At 39.1% G+C, this 16,729-nt stretch overlaps 3 protein-coding genes and 1 long non-coding RNA gene across 4 annotated transcripts in view; 3 read left to right on the top strand and 1 right to left on the bottom strand.

Annotated features, from left to right (window-relative positions):
* Nucleotides 1-8: 8 nt before the first annotated feature.
* Nucleotides 9-1,624, top strand: LOC122137432. The gene is made up of 3 exons (XR_006154828.1): nucleotides 9-428; nucleotides 1,190-1,238; nucleotides 1,612-1,624. It is a non-coding gene; the product is annotated as an uncharacterized LOC122137432 (long non-coding RNA).
* Nucleotides 1,625-1,690: 66 nt separating this feature from the next.
* Nucleotides 1,691-8,848, top strand: LOC109079413 (eukaryotic initiation factor 4A-II-like). The gene is made up of 9 exons (XM_042723817.1): nucleotides 1,691-1,744; nucleotides 2,421-2,560; nucleotides 2,846-3,014; nucleotides 5,751-5,860; nucleotides 6,162-6,305; nucleotides 6,501-6,638; nucleotides 7,163-7,252; nucleotides 7,534-7,613; nucleotides 7,727-8,848. The coding sequence occupies exons 3-9, from the start codon at nucleotides 2,879-2,881 to the stop codon at nucleotides 7,869-7,871; spliced, it is 843 nt and encodes a 280-aa protein (XP_042579751.1). The 5' UTR covers nucleotides 1,691-1,744; nucleotides 2,421-2,560; nucleotides 2,846-2,878; the 3' UTR covers nucleotides 7,872-8,848.
* Nucleotides 8,849-11,588: 2,740 nt separating this feature from the next.
* mpdu1a (mannose-P-dolichol utilization defect 1a) overlaps nucleotides 11,589-16,729 on the bottom strand; it is a 15,784-nt gene continuing 10,643 nt past the window's right edge. The window contains exon 9 of the mRNA XM_042723820.1: nucleotides 11,589-11,719. The gene's annotated coding sequence lies outside the window, so the exon portion shown is untranslated. The remainder of the gene's footprint in view (nucleotides 11,720-16,729) is intronic.
* sox19a (SRY-box transcription factor 19a) lies at nucleotides 13,268-15,578 on the top strand. Its single transcript, XM_019097725.2, has 2 exons — nucleotides 13,268-14,223; nucleotides 14,312-15,578. Exons 1-2 carry the CDS (start codon nucleotides 13,580-13,582, stop codon nucleotides 14,556-14,558), a joined length of 891 nt encoding a protein of 296 aa, XP_018953270.1. The 5' UTR covers nucleotides 13,268-13,579; the 3' UTR covers nucleotides 14,559-15,578.

Genomic DNA, 16,729 nt, shown 5'->3' with positions numbered 1-16,729 from the left:
AAAGAAAAATCTGAATCATTAAGTGTGCGAATTTCTAGTCACTATGAAATTTAGCATACAAACAACAAAAACCAAGTATTTCTGTGTACTTGCAAACTTCACATTCAGAGTGCTGAATACGCAATGACCATACCTGGAACTCTATGGACGCTGAACTACGTCACTGTAGGCCAAGCGAATGATATTTTGAGGTTTAGCTTTAGTCCAATCACATGTAAACTAGAGCGGGATTGACGTGACAGAGGCGGCGACCATTTGTTGAGTGACGTCTGTACTACCCAATGAGAATATGCGAAGGGCGGGGCATATTCTGACTGATGGTCGAATGCAGCAATCACAATTTTAGTAAGAAACCCGTGTTAAACTATATAAAACATTTTCGCGGTGTGCTCGCCCTTTGTGATAATGTCGGCAGAATATGAAGGGAGGTAGGGCAGACGGAATTTAACGATCTTAACGTATTTATTTATGAATTAGAAATCATATGCATACACGGTGTCAGTCGATACAGTAATCCCGCTTCTAGATGCTGTTGGAAGTAGCTTGTGGTTGCTGATCTTGAATGTCGTAAATGAGTTGTAAAAAAACCCCCGGCGTTAGCATATGAGCGCTTAGCAGCCGGGCCTGCTTGAGGATATTGACGGTGAACGATCTCTCCTGTTCAAAAATATGGTTTAGATCGCGAGCGATGTGTTGTTATATGAACTTAATGTGTTCAATCCAGTTGATTTAGGCTGCTGGACACTTAACCCATTAGTGACCCCGAGTAAACCCTGATTTTCTTCCATTCATTAATTTTGCACACAGTTAAAACTGTTCTGCTGGTTTTCTGTATTAAATCCATTTTCTGTTTAAAACTGTATATGGAAACCGATTTACTGTTACTAATTTAATGTCATATTGCCTTAATGGTAACGTTAGATGAAATCTGTTTTGTTTTCTTATTTGACATGATACAGTCATAATAAATGACATCTTTATAGAATATTAGTGCATAACGTCTATATATAAATAAACACAAACACAAATAAACACAAAAATATTAGTGTATAATGTTCTTATTTATTCCTGTTATATGTTACACTGCCCTGTTTACCTTAAAGTGCTGAATTGCTGATTTGCTGCTATCTATCTGTCTGTCATAAATAACTACATGGTGCTGATGTGTATAGTGCTAATTCTTTTGCAGACCTAGAGACAATGGCCCCGAGGGCATGGAGCCAGATGGAGTCATTGAAGTGAGTTCATAACAGTTTTTCACATTTAGCTATTTTACATACACACTGTACACACACACACACACACACATATATCCCCTGCATGTCTCTCCTGGCACAGCTGTGAGAAGGGGCTTGGCACTGAATGTGCTGTCAGTTGTTTTCACTGTCTTGTCCTCACTGTGGGGGTCAGCGATTCCCTTTTTTTTTTTTTTCTTCTTTAACGTCAGCAGCAGATTTTTTTTTTTAAATAGCGCCAACCTGTTATCCTTTATGCATTGAGTGACAAATAGCAAATCCTTTCTTTTCAGAGTGAGATGGAGTAAAGATTAGCTTGTCCATGGTCTTCTGTATCTTAATCATCATCTAATTACTCTTTTCCTCGTAATTGCAGAGTAACTGGCAGGCCACATTTGACACAATCCATTACACCAACCACCATGAGACACAACTCAATCGAACAAACCCTAACTGTTACTAGAAAAACTCCCCCATCCAGCAAAGGGCCATTCTCCCTTGTATCAAGGGTAAGATAACTTTAAGTGTATATATATATTATATATATATATATATATATATATATATATATATATATATATATATTCAAGATTGTAATTAGATTGTAATTAAAACTATTTACTGAAGCAGCCCATATTTATCGGATGCTCTATTATATGTTCACCTTCTATGAATGAGCTTATGGGCACATAATACGACTCACAAGTATTGCACACTAGACGCGTCACATTCAGTTGAAGATGACGGTCCAAAACAATTCATCTGTTCACCAAACTGGCAAAAGTGTTAGGAAAAAAAAGACAGAAAGAGGAAGTATGATCTGTATTTCAGCTTTCTATATGAAGCATATAGCAATTCAAGCTACAGAAACACAAATGACAATGTTATTATGTACATTAACAATTATTCAGAAGAAATCTAATGTAATTTAATGGAAGCCAGGATTTTGTACTTCCTCTAGAGTCATAGCTGGGTGCCACGGACAGGCAATGCGTGGCACTCCTGGAGTACATAAACTTCTAGAAAAACAGATTTAAAGACTGGCACAACAGGGCTATGTGCTTTTTGTCTGTTGTGAGACCCCCCTTTAGGCGACCATTGCCCATCTTTGCATGCTTGAAGAAGAACACCCTGTTTCTATCAGTTACAGCTCATTATCTGGCCTTTTGTTTTTCCCCACACTAGGATATGATGTCATTGCACAGGCTCAGTCGGGCACAGGCAAGACCGCCACTTTTGCCATCTCTATCCTGCAGCAGATTGACATAGAGCTAAAAGGTTCTCAGGCCTTGGTTCTGGCACCCACCCGTGAATTGGCTCAGCAGGTTAGTCCTGTCTCTGTGCTCACTGCTTTCGGGTAGGACTGTATGACTATGTTTTGAGTATGGGAGAGATTTCAGTTGTGTTTGTGAGTAAATACGTTATTATAAAAATGAAAGTGCTTAATTGGAAATGTAAAGCTAGCATTTAGTATTGTGTAAAGTAATAAAAAAATAAATTAAAACGGTGATAAGTAGCACTTGCATGTAGTAGGCTGTGGATAGAGGCACGCTTGTCATAGAAATGTTTGAAAGGTTACATTTCACTTGATTTTTTTTTTTTCCATACAGATCCAAAAAGTGATTCTGGCTCTTGGAGACTATATGGGTGCGACGTGCCATGCCTGCATCGGTGGGACCAATGTGCGCAATGAGGTCCAAAAGCTGCAGGCAGAGGCACCGCACATTGTAGTGGGAACCCCAGGTCGCGTCTACGACATGCTTAATCGAAAGTTCCTCTGTGAGTACTCCATATTGTGAGAGATCTAGTGTTGGGGCAGGATTCACAAAAAAGTTCTTAGAATAATTTATTTTATACATTTTTATTATTTTGCATTTCTAAAAATATTTCCTAAAGGGGTCATTGGATGCCCATTTTCCAAAAGTTAAAAAGTCTAAAACATACTTTGGTTAAAATTTCTCAATAGTAGTTTAAAAAACACAATTTTTACCCTGTCAAAAACAGCTCTGCAGAAATCAAACTGTTTTTTGCATGTTGCTTTAAATGCTAATGAGCTCTGCTGACCCCGCCCCTCTCTTCTGTGGGGTGACAAACCATGCTCTGGCAGACCATTTACTTTATAAGCGAAACTTGTTACTAGCACGTTATTAGGAACAGCGATTGCAAAGATTCATTAAAAACCTTTATACTCACTTCAGCTGCAAGTGAAGCTGGATCACGAGTGATTCGTGTTAACATAGACACATTTAGGTAGATCGGGGGCACATTTCCTTCAGAAACAGGAGTAATCCACTGCATCTTCACCGGCTCATATGTCGGGAGTAAATGACGACTGCTATTTTGATTATTACATCCAACAACAAAACACCTCAATCGCTATGGAGCCATTCTTGTCTTTATCTGCTCAGGCGGTGAAACAATGGCGGTTGGACTAAGGGCAGGTCTAAGGTAAGGCGGCCGTGTTAGTCAACTATCGTGGGAGCAGCCTTCGTCCGTGTGACGTCACAAAGACAAGAAGCTGAGAACGGCCTGATTTGAAAAAGAGGATATTATTTTTAGGGATTAAATAAAAACCACTGGGTGGATTTTTATCATTATAGGGTAGATGTGTACACACCCAGCGGCAACCTCCAGCTCTCTCTCGTGAAGCCAACACAGAAGTGACTTAAACTGTGATTCATCGACTGGCCGCTAGAGGCTGGCTGCAAAAGGGAGTCAATCCCATAGACTCCCCATGTTAAAATGACCAACTATACAGCAGTAAAGAACAAGTTTACAGCCTGGTTCAAAAAATTATTTTGGTCTATATAGCTAATTTTGCCCCTCATGACAACTGTGAGGAGGGTGAATTTTTTTTTTTCTATAACACATCCATTTAAATTATATTAAGCCTTAACGTTCTGCATAATTAAGGGTGTGGCCACTTGAGTGACAGGTGGATTGCCTGCTAGGTGGGCATGGTTTCAGCAACCAGCTCCCACCTCTTTGCCCATTTTCGATTATCTGGGAGTGACGCGCTGCCCCAAACATTCATTGCCAAAGAAGCTGGATGTTCAGAGTGCTGTATCCAACCATGTTAACAGAAAGTTGAGTGGAAGGAATAAGTGTGGAAGAAAAAGATGCATAACCAACTGAGAGAACCGCAGCCTTATGAGGATTGTCAAGCAAATTCGATTCAAGAATTTGAGTGAACTTCACAAGGAATGGACTGAGGCTGGGGTCAAGGCATCAAGAGCCACCACACACAGACGTGTCAAGCAATTTGGCTACAGTCGTCATATTCCTCTTGTTAAGCCACTTTCTGAACCACAGACAACGTCAGAGGCGTCTTACCTGGGCTAAGGAGAAGAAGAACTGGACTGTTGCCCAGTGGTCCAAAGTCCTCTTTTCAGATTTTGTATTTCATTTGGAAACCAAGGTCCTAGAGTCTGGAGGAAGGGTGGAGAAGCTCATAGCCCAAGTTGCTTGAAGTCCAGTGTTGAGTTTCCACAGTCTGTGATGATTTGGGGTGCAATGTCATCTGCCGGTGTTGGTCCATTGTGTGTTTTTGAAAACCAAAGTCACTGCACCCGTTTACCAAGACATTTTGGAGCACTTCATGCTTCCTTCTGCTGACCAGCTTTTTGAAGATGCTGATTTCACTTTCCAGCAGGATTTGTCACCTGCCCACACTGCCAAAAGCACCAAAAGTTGGTTAAATGACCATGCTGTTGCTGTGCTTGACTGGCCAGCAAACTCACCAGACCTGAACCCCAGAGAGAATCTATGCGGTATTGTCAAGAGGAAATGAGAAACAAGAGACCAAAAAATGCAGATGAGCCGAAGGCCACTGTCAAAGAAACCTGGGCTTCCATACCACCTCAGCAGTGCCACAAACTGATCACCTGCATGCCACGCTGAATTGAGGCAGTAATTAAAGCAAAAGGAGCCCCTACCAAGTATTGAGTACATGTACAGTAAATTAACATACTTTCCAGAAGGCCAACAATTCACAAAAAATGTTTTTTTATTGGTCTTATGATTTATTTTAATTTATTGAGTGAATTGGTGGGTTATTGTTAAATGTGAGCCAAATTTTGAGCTGAATTACTGCAATAAATGAACTTTTCCACGACATTCTAATTTGAGATGCACCTGCAGATCAATAATGTAATGCCTAATATTTTTTTACCTAGAGTTTTATTGATGTAAACGATGATCTGTCATGATTATGCATGACTTGACTATTTACTGAATTCGGAATTCAGTAACTACTAAGAAAAATGTATTTAAATTTAAAAATAACTCAAATAGGGGCCTCATTTTTAATTTGATAATTACATCATTACGTCATTTTATAATTGTATATTTATATAATTTTTTCCTAAAAAAATTTTTTTAAGAAAATATTTAAGAACTTCATTAGAATTTTTGAAGAATTTCACTTAAATTTATCTTGTGACCCTGTTTGTTCATTTATTTTATGGCATGTTATTTGTCATTTACTTTATCTTTTTGTTTTCACCCCTCTTCCAGCTTCTAAGTACATTAAAATGTTTGTGCTGGATGAAGCGGATGAGATGCTGAGTCGTGGTTTCAAGGACCAGATCTACGAGATTTTCCAGAAACTCACAACTAGCATACAGGTTAGGATGTGAAACAGACTGTATTTCCTGTATGGGCTGTTATTAGGCTGAATGTTTCCAAGCTTAATTGCATTAGTGTATATGAGAATATGCTCTTGCCAAAGCAGCAACAAGTACAAACAAACACAAATGGTGATGAAATCTGGATTTTTGTAGCTTCTGTTGAGTCCACATCAGTTCTATTAATACCAGTAGCTTTTAAGGAGACCCAGCTTTGTTTAAGGGGTCATATCATGCACGTATGTGTTTGTTTATAAATGTGAGTAGGCCTCAGCATGTTGTTGTGCCGTCTGTCCTCCAGGTGGTGCTGCTGTCAGCCACCATGCCTGCGGAGGTGCTGGATGTCACTACCAAGTTTATGCGAGAACCAGTGCGTATCCTGGTGAAGAAAGAGGAGCTTACCCTTGAGGGTATTCGTCAGTTCTACATCAATGTTGAAAAAGAGGTACGGTGCTGACAGCTGTCTGATCTTGGGATACTTTTATGCAAAGCGATAATAGCAGAAATGCATGGATTACATACATTAACACAGCAGAATTTATCGGGGTTTTAAAAGGACACATTGAGTGTTCATATGCACTGATTTTGACTAATGGGTGTTAACAGGGTCATCGTGTTGGTGTGTATGTGTTTTTGTCAGGAATGGAAGCTGGACACTCTCTGTGATCTCTACGAGACTCTGACCATCACTCAGGCAGTGATCTTCATTAACACACGCCGGAAAGTAGACTGGCTCACAGAGAAGATGCATGCCAGGGACTTCACTGTCTCAGCTCTGGTAAATACTAAAAGTGCCACACTGCAACTATAACTGGAACCAGTATCGTTGGGATCACTTTGTGAGAGCTATACATATATATATATTTTCTCATTAAAACAATCAAAATCAACAATCAAAAAATCAAATCAAGATTGACCAATGACTTTCTTCATACAAACAAAAAATACAGTGGAGGTCAATGGGAACCGAAACTGTTTGGTTATCAACGTTCTTCAAAATATCATATTTTGTCTTCCACAGAAGAAAGTGTGTTCAGCAGAACAGGCATATAATGCATAACAGGTTTGAAACGACATGACAATGAGTAAAAGGCAAACTTTTCATTTTTGGGTGAATTATCTCTTTAAATGTATTCATTTATTTAATTTTTGCGCTGGGCATTGATGCTGTGCATTTTTGTATTCATTCTACACACTGATGGTCTGATATATGTGCTCGTATATATAATTTTCTGTCTAATGAATACTATAAATGTAAATGTGAATAATGTAATGTACAGTGTGGTGTGTTATATTTGTCAGCATGGAGACATGGACCAAAAGGACCGTGACCTGATTATGAGGGAGTTTCGCTCTGGTTCTAGCCGTGTCCTTATTACCACAGATCTGCTGGTGAGCAAATACATCAGTTCATGTCCTCCTAATGGAATGAATTCTATTAAAATCAGGTTCATATGCAGATGAGGTTGCCAGACTTCCCTGACTCCTTAGTACCCTCTATTGCTTTGGGGTAATTCTAGTATCTGGTATAAATATAGTGTGTGTATCCTGCTATGGATGGCTCATTCTGTCCTTCCCCATAGCTTTATCAAGCTACACATGTTAAATATCAATGCTAGCAATTGCAAGTTATAGCAAGTGAGCTTTGATATTTTCTTTTATCTCATTCATAGGCCAGAGGTATTGATGTCCAGCAGGTGTCTTTGGTGATCAACTATGACTTGCCAACCAACCGTGAGAATTACATTCATAGGTTTGTGTTTGGTACACCATTCTAACCTTGAGCTTGACTTAAGCAAATGAATTATTTTCAGTGCTGTTTTATTATTTCTAATGACACATTTGCGTCTTCATTTATGCTCTTAGGATTGGAAGAGGAGGCCGTTTTGGCAGGAAAGGTGTAGCCATCAACATGGTGACAGAAGATGACAAGCGCACTCTGCGGGACATCGAGACCTTCTACAACACTACCGTAGAAGAGATGCCTATGAATGTGGCTGACTTGATCTAGAGATTTATGTGACCTGATCTAGAGACACCCCCTTCTCCCTATCTCTACAATCTCTCTCTTTATTTTCTAGTTTAAGCACTTCTGAATGGAGCAGGGAATGTGCAACTCCCTGCGCTTCCACAGTTGCAAATTAGTCATTTTATTTTCCCCAAAACCGGTCAAATTTTATAAATCTCAAATGCTGAATGTACATCACTTTATCTCCATCAACTTTCAGAATAAGCATTGAAATATGGGCTCAGCCATCTCTTATAGAGAAGAGTAGCATGTCCTGTCACTCTGCTCTTGATTAGTCATCCTGGGCTTATTTTTTTTATTTATTTTTTATTTTAGCTGGGAATCATCCAATTTTTTTGGAGGGGTAATTGGACTACAGTTACTGGTTTCCAGCTTGTGTGCATTGACCTGTTTCTTTGAGCACACCTCATGCTGCTGAAGTATTTTGGCCATGTGGTAAAAGTGTGCTAGCTTTTAATCCGACATTTTTTTTTTTTTTTCAGATCAAACTACTCATTGCTGTACTGTTTGCTGTCAAACTGTACCAGATCTATTTAATCACCCCCGTATAGTATATGATGTAAGATGTCTGAGTATTAAGGGCTTCCAGAATTGAGATATTTGGAAGCCCTTACACAGATGAATTTTGACTGGTGGTACAAAAATGTGATGGAGAAAAAAAATTATATTGCAACTTTTTTCTTTTTTGTTATTACATTTGAGTTGTTTGGCAAGTGTATTTAGTTTTTTTGGAGGAGGGGGTAAATTTAAATAAAGCTACAGCCTAACTCTTTTCTTGTCGTTAAATGGTTTACAAGTATGGGTATGCTGATTGCCTTTTTTCTTTTTGCAGGTTCAAGTTGTTAAAATGACAAATATTAGTTGCATGATAATGGAAATATTCAGTTTTTCATTTTTAGGGGGTGCTAATGTAATGAATCTACATTGGAATCTGTGCAAATTAAACGTTATTATGTGTTTGCTTTACAGTCATGTTTTAACCAACCCCTAAACTTAAGTTATTCTATCCAGCTTTAAAAAAAAAACTTTTAAAGGATTTGAGGTTGAAGAACTACATGAATGTTTGTTTGTTAGTACATTTACAAGCAGAATCTGCCATGATCTTTTATTGCATATGAACCTTTAAATCACTGAAAATGTTTTTTTTTTCACCTAACTAATAGGTGTACAAAAAAGTTATTTATTGTAAAAAAAAAAAAAATTACTGTAATGCCATTGTTCAACACTGGAGGGAGGCTCCACGCAGCAGATCTGAACCTTTAGCATGCAAGAAAAACAAACTGCAGTAGACCGATGGACCAGAGCTTAAAAAGTATCTGGTTCTAAAGTATAAGAATCAATGGAAATTCCATCCAAAACTATTAGAAATTCAGAGGTCCTGTTCTATAACAATTCTGTTACATGTTTTGGTTTGCCTTTTACCAGACAAGTAATCAACATGTAGCACATGCATGCATGAAGGCATATACAAGATATTTGTTGCAAATGAACTAAAAAAACTAGCTTAGGGCACACTGGAAGCGTTTGCTAGTAATTATGAATTGCACTGCTTTTCAAATCAGCTGTAAACTTTTAACTGACTCTCCTCTTCATCACCTTCATCCCCATCGCTATTCCACGGCACCTTACCATCCCCAACGGATTTCAGTTTCTCCTACAGCGTAGGTGGCCTCGCTGCCTCCCCACCCCCCCCTTCCGTGGCCATAGTGTTTGTGGGGCATGGTGATTTTGCAAGTGGGAGGCTCGTAAAGGCCTGGCTGGACTACGGGGCAGTGTGATGGATGGAGGGAAGGCCGCAGACTCCATTTACATGAGAACAGAAGCCGGAGAGCGGCTGAATAGAGGGGCTTTCAATCTGCTTGTCATTGAAAAAGCTTAAGAACTTTCTCCAGCGACTAACCAACCCCCCTGCTCCTCCGCTCTCTCTCCCTCTTACTTTCTTCTTTCTTCTCGACCCCCTTTTTCCCCCTCGTGTCTCTCATGCTTTTCTTCCACCACCGTCCTCCTCCCCTCCCTCTGTCCCTCGCTCTTTCTTTTCGCTCGAAGCCCCCCTCCCTACTTCATTTTTTCCTCTCTCTTTTATCTCCGACCATCCAATCTGTCATTCTGGATCTCTGCGTCTCTCGAATGTATGATGTTTGGCTTCTTTCAGGCTTTCTCTGGACTCTCCAGCTCTCTCGCGAGGCCCCCACTTAAATTTTGATTTGATTGTCGACACAACACCAGGAGACATCAATGTGTTTCCTCTCTTTATTCTCCTGCTCTTGGTTATAATGAGACTGATCCCATACATGAGAATGACTCATGGACAATAGCTCCGGCACACTCCATATTCAGCCTCCACATAAAGTAAGGTTAATTGTATAATAAGTGTGTGACAATGACTTGCGACAATGGCTCGAGTCAATATTGACACCGTACAGTGGGGTTTTGCAGCGTCAGGCCGTGAGCCAGAAGAAACTGGCAGCTTTTTTACATTCCTGCTCTGATTTGAGGTAATAACACTTGTTGCTCTTCTATGGAATATCGATGTGGTAAAATGGGCCATAGGTTTCAGTCACTCAACATGTCACAAAGCCAGAGAAAACATACTAATCCAATAGAAAATTCTGATTTTACAAGCCACTGTCTTAACACCAAGACCATGCATGGCTGCTGCTGGTTAAAATCAACATGTTATACACCTTTGCACAATTATATTATTTCAGTATCCTTAAAATTGTATCTACAATGACACTTGTAGAAGCACATCTAACAAAATATTACTTCTATTTTATGGTCATGCTCCATTAGCAGAATCATTGTCATAGAAGAACTTTGGTTCCACCAAAAAACTTTTTTTCTTAGTGTAAAGAAAATTTTAAAAATCTAAAGAGCTATACTTTACTACACTAAACTTTTTTTTCACCATAAACAACTTTTTGTTCAATGGGTGTCAAAAGTTCTCCATGAAACCATCAATGCCAATGAAAAACTTGAAGTATTTTAAGTATTTTTAAGAGTGTGTTGTCAATGATTAGACCAGAGAAACTAAAACAAAACAGAGGAGAATAGGGTACGGAAACTCCTTCTCCTGTTCTTGGACTGCTGAGAATCTGATTATTTTTTTAATGATGAAAAAAAAAGCCAAATTCAAAAAAGGGTTTCCACAAACAATTATTATGCATGTTGTCAATGAATAGATGGGAGAAACAAACAAAAAAGAGGAGAATAAGTACAGCAAGTTCTCCTTATCCTGTTCTCAGAATGCTGAGGATCATATGAATTTGTTCACTAAAGAAAATGTAATGCCATCTATGCTATTAAAAATAAAGGATGATGCCACAGAACAACCAAAGAACAATTCTCAAAAGAACATTTCATAATAATCTAAAGAACCGTTTTCCCTTTTCATTTGCATTGGAATGGATGTTAACGTTTTTTTGTGTTACTCGAGATGCCAATAAAGAACCTTTTATTTTTAAGAGTGTATTGCAGATTAATAGTAAACTAGCAACTTTTGTAAGTTATATTACAATGACCTAATGAAGTCATTTTATAATAGCTTTTCTGTAGGCATTATAGGAACGTTCAGATGATGTGTTAGTACAAGCTAAACTTGGGGGGGGGGGGTTCATTGTCACACTTCTTACTGATGGTCAGTCGTAGTGGCTGTGTTTGGGGATGCAGGACTCACAATAGAAGTGTGAAGTGATGCCTATAGAAACTAATGTGTATGGATGCCTGGGTGATAAGGAGTAACTACTCACACCTGCGGTCATTAGAGGAGACGACTCACTGGGGTAGAAGACATCTAGCTACAGGACATTCAGTGGCATCATGGAAGATAGCTATAAGAGGGAAAAATGAAGAAAAAAAAAACATTCATAAAGTTTTCAAAAATACAAATAAAAAGTGTTGTTTTGTTTTAAATCAGGAACCTGAAAAATGTCCTTGTTCTTCTATGTGATAACATCTAAATCCACTGGTTTTATTCCAAGTTTTTAGTTCCACGTTTTTAAAGGAGCAGTGCACAATTGCAACAAAACTTTGAAGTAAACTCTATAATTATAATGGGTATTATTATAAATATTATCATTAAAGTGTTTTCTTAATGCACCAACAAAAATATAAATATATATTTTATTTTCATCTTCTTTAATCATGAGGACACTAGCACTGCATTTCCAACATTTCTTTGCATGCTGCTGGCAAATGTGCACATCTCTCTCCTTCTTTTCAAAATTAGCATGAAATTAGCATATTAGAATGATTTCAGAAGGACCATGTGACACTGAAGACTGGAGTAATGGTACTTAAAAGTTCAGCTTTGCCATCACAGGAATAAATTACACATTAGAAGTTTTTTTAAATTTGTAGTAATATTTCACAGTGTTCTGTTTTTACTGTATTTTGATCAAATAAATGCAGCCATGGAGAGCATAAGAGACTTCTTTCAAAAGCATAAACAAAATATAATTATTCCAAACTTTTGACCAGTATTGTACATTTATACAGCAGAGAAAGATGTGAGATTTTAGTGAACATTCCTCATTTAAAACATTTATTAATGTGTCCTTATGTATCAGCTCTGTTATCATCATAACTCCACTTACTAAAATGATGTAGAATTCCACAAATAATAACAACTTCATCCTTTTAGAACATGAATTCTTTAAATAGATGTAAAAGTCTCCAGCATGTTTGTAATCAGTTTTTTGTATTATTTTGTCTTGTTGATCAGTAGGGAACAATCTTAAATAAGACAATGTTACTAACGTTACTAAAGCACACTGTAGTGTCATGACCTTCAACACATTTTTATAAAAGCTATATAATCCAACATATATTAAAACAATGAAAAGTAGCTTTATATGGCATAACACAACATTTAAAGATATTTTGTCTTATAACATTTATAACAACGAAACTTTCTTTAAAAATCACATATTAAAAATACAGAAAAGGCATTCATTTTATGCAATAATCCAAATTAAAATTATTGTCCAAAAGTTGCCTTTTCATCAGGTAACAAGTGTCTAAGTATAAACATATGGTTTTGTTTTGGTCAGAAATTAAAAAGTAAAAAAAAAAAAAAAATAGAGAGAGCCAGACTGAAAAAGAATGAGTATAAGCTATTCATAACACACGTTGGTGTTCATTGCAGTTGTGGATAAAGATAAATGCATGCAATAAACTACATGCACTTGATTTTTTAGAATTAATTATGGCCACTGTAAAACTTTGTAAAATCCGTTTAAAGAGTTGCAGGTGAAGACAGAAACTCTTCTCCCCAAAACTGAATCCTCCTCCTGCTCTTGGCCTCTCCACATTTACCGCACCCCTTCTTTAGTGATGCTAATGTGGAGAGAAAGAAAGCAGCTGGAGGCGGACAGTGATGAAATTCTATTATCACTCAAGCACTGAAAGAGTCGCTGGCAGGACGCACAGAGAGTTCAGCTCGGACCTGTTTCGCTTTTAAGGCAAACTAACGTCACTTCAGAACTTGTTGATAGTCTTCAGGCGTTTACAAACACTTTGGCTGTAGTTACAATCAGTTCGCTCTCGTCTTTTGGACTTATGTGTCCAGAGCGCAACGCGTAAACATTTACCTTCGCGGACACTGAAAGTCAGGGGATTTGATTTTAAGTTAGGCTAGTTAGTAGTTTACGGTGATACTTCAGTATCACCACTAACCTCTGTTATCAGCCATGTACAGCATGCTGGAACACGATATGAAATCCGCCGTTCCACCGACGCACCAAAGCGCGCAGGGAATGACCCAGCTGAACGGTGGAGTGACGCACGGAGCCGCCAAACAGGCTGTCAACAACCAACAACAGAGTAGCGATCCTATGGACAAAGTTAAGAGGCCCATGAACGCGTTCATGGTCTGGTCTCGGGGTCAGAGGCGCAAAATGGCACAGGAGAACCCTAAAATGCACAACTCTGAGATCAGCAAGCGCCTGGGCGCAGAGTGGAAGCTGCTGACGGACGCGGAGAAACGTCCGTTTATTGACGAGGCCAAGCGGCTCCGCGCACTGCACATGAAGGAATACCCAGATTACAAATACAAGCCCCGACGCAAGACGAAACCCATGCTGAAGAAGGACAACCCGGCTGCTAAGTATCCCCTATCAGCCGGCAACTTACTGGCGGCAGCCGCGGCTCAAGGATCAGGTGGAAGCCCGCGGATGGACAGCTATGGCTGGGGTCACACAGGTGGCTACACTGGCATGCAGACGGATGCTCTGGGCTACAGTCAGCAGCTGCACCGCTACGATCTGTCTGCCCTCCAGTATCCATCTGCCATGGCCACCGCACAGTCTTATATGAACAGTGCCAACAACTACAAGTAAGTTTAGAATTCTTCTTACAGTTAGATATTTGCATGTGCACTAAAAGACATGCACACTTTAAAAGTTTTCTTTTGTTCTCTCCAGCCCTATGTCCTACAGCAGCACTCCCCAGCAGCCCAGCCCGGTCATGTCCATGGTGAAACCAGACCAGGTGTCTCACTCTCCCACCGGAGCCCACAGCCACCAGCGGGGTCCTTTACAAGGAGACCTGAGGGACATGATTAGCATGTATATCCCGGGTGGAGACACCACAGACAGTGGAGCACAGAGGGGCTATTCCAACATCCAACAGCATTACCTCACCGGTACAGCACCTCTCACTCACATCTGATCAGGAAACTGTTATTACATCTTCCTGTTTCGGGTCTGGAGGGCCACCGATGTCGGTTGTAGATGTGTGAACATTAACTTGATATGTAAAAAAGGATGAGGGTGTGTGGACACATGGCTGAACTGGAATCCCAAGGCAGCTGGACTTCTGGCCTTGTTAAAGTGCCTCAGATTATTGTGTGGAATGCGTGTCACCCCTTTTTGTCACATTTTTTTTCTTTAAGGTCCATGTCTTTGTTTTCTGTATAATGTTTGATGATTATGCCAGTGAGGCCTGGTGCACTGTTGTTGGAATCGCTCATGGTAGTAACACGGCACGTTTAATTTTTTTGTAATAGACTAGCCAAATGGTTGATTACTGCTTGTTATTTGCATAGTCAACCAGCTAGTTCAATATCTCACCGACTACTGACTTTAAAGGCATGGCTGTAAACGCTACATAGGGAAAGAAGGGAACGGAGCACACATTCCCTTAGTCGCTGCTTGTCCTGATGATCGAAACACCTCAAAATGAATTTCCCTCTTTTCTTTTAAGCTTTCATACCATAAGACTTTGTAACATTGTGCTGCTCTTCATTGTTTTAGGTAATGCAAAAATATGAAATGCACAACGGTTTAGACATTTTTGTTAGTGTAGATATATGGTCTGAGCTTCAACAGATTTTTGTTGCATTAAAAAGTGAAAATGAAATAGAGATCCCGCTTAGAGGGATTTGACTGTATTTTCTATATAAAAAAGAACAATTAATTCTCAGCTCCTTTGAGAAATAGAACATTGCGAATAGAAGTGTTTTTTGTGTAAAAAAAAAGGAGTCAAAACGTTTTGAATAATGTTCATTAAAAACAAAAACTTTATGAGCTTGTTAAAAGACTGTTTGACTGAGAATGTATTGTTAAGAAATGTTTCTTTTTTACTTTTAAGCCCTTATAGTAAGGGTTAATAATCTTGTATGTGACTTGACAACCTTGATAGAAAAACAACAACAAAAAAAATGTAATAAAATATTTTATTATTTTTGTACACTTGTCTTTCTTTGTTCTCATTATATTCACATATGAAAACCAGACTACTTTCCTTAATTTTGCAACTGGAATACAATGTCATGCCAATACGTAAATGTGAATTTCAGCATGCTGTAATAGACAACAACAAAAAAAAAGTTAAATAAAAATAATGTAAATAAGCAAGAATTTAATAACAAAAAATAATGGCTAATTATCTAAATAAGTTTGTTGCAATGGGCCCCAAAAATGTCTGAGGGCTGAAGCTAGTTAGTTAAAACATTGTACTATGGTTAGCATTTTAACTCCACCTGTTTCCTCTTGCACAGATTTGACAAATTCAGTTACATTCAAACACACTTTACATTGTGACGCTCATAAGTAGCAAATGCCTCAAGTTTGTTTAATGATAACATGACAAGTGTTGCTTTTCTCCGCGCCATAACACACTTTGACGAATTAGACGATAATGTCAAAAGTGCAAAACAGCTCAGCCCAAACACATCGGCTTTTATTGCGAAATTGCTGAAACGAGCTTTTTCCAATGATTAATCAAAACCCATATGGATCCGCTTCATAAGGCAGCTCGTTTTAAAGCGACTAGACTCGTTTAATTCATCGTTAATACGATAGCGGGCTTATGGACTCGACATTAACGCATTTAAGTCGATATGACTAATATTATAATTAGCTAAAACGCACCAAATTAAGAAAGCAAAGGGAACAATGAGTGCAGAGGACACTGATTTGGGAGGGACAGGGTCTTGGCGAGTGCTGAGGGGACATCTGACCTCCGTCACCTAACCCCGAGAAGAAAGTGGACATCTATTAAAACTGATAAAAGTTAGGAGGATCAAAACGCAGAGGTCGGAAGAATATACCTCCCTTTCTCTCGTTTTTTTCATTCTTTGCCCGCTTTTTCCAGGAGAGAAAGCGAGTGGCTGTCCAGGCCGTAATTGGCTGTTTCGAGGCTCATTGTCCTGCGCTTTTGAGCACGCAGGTGCGCGCAGTAAAAGCGCGCGGTTCTCAGCGCCTCTTATGCTCGCCTTTGTTCTCCTTTCTCTCGCTCTCCTACCGGGCAGAAAATTAGCGTTGCATTGAGTGCCTCGTCTCCCCTCTCTCAGCAGTCCCGAGCTTAACCCGCTCGCTGCTCCCCGCTATTCTCATGGT

This window comes from Cyprinus carpio, chromosome B5, assembly GCF_018340385.1.
Source record: "Cyprinus carpio isolate SPL01 chromosome B5, ASM1834038v1, whole genome shotgun sequence".
NCBI classification, from domain to species: Eukaryota; Metazoa; Chordata; class Actinopteri; order Cypriniformes; family Cyprinidae; genus Cyprinus; species Cyprinus carpio.
Note: the sequence above shows the minus strand (reverse complement) of the source record. Positions and strands in the feature narration are given on the sequence as shown.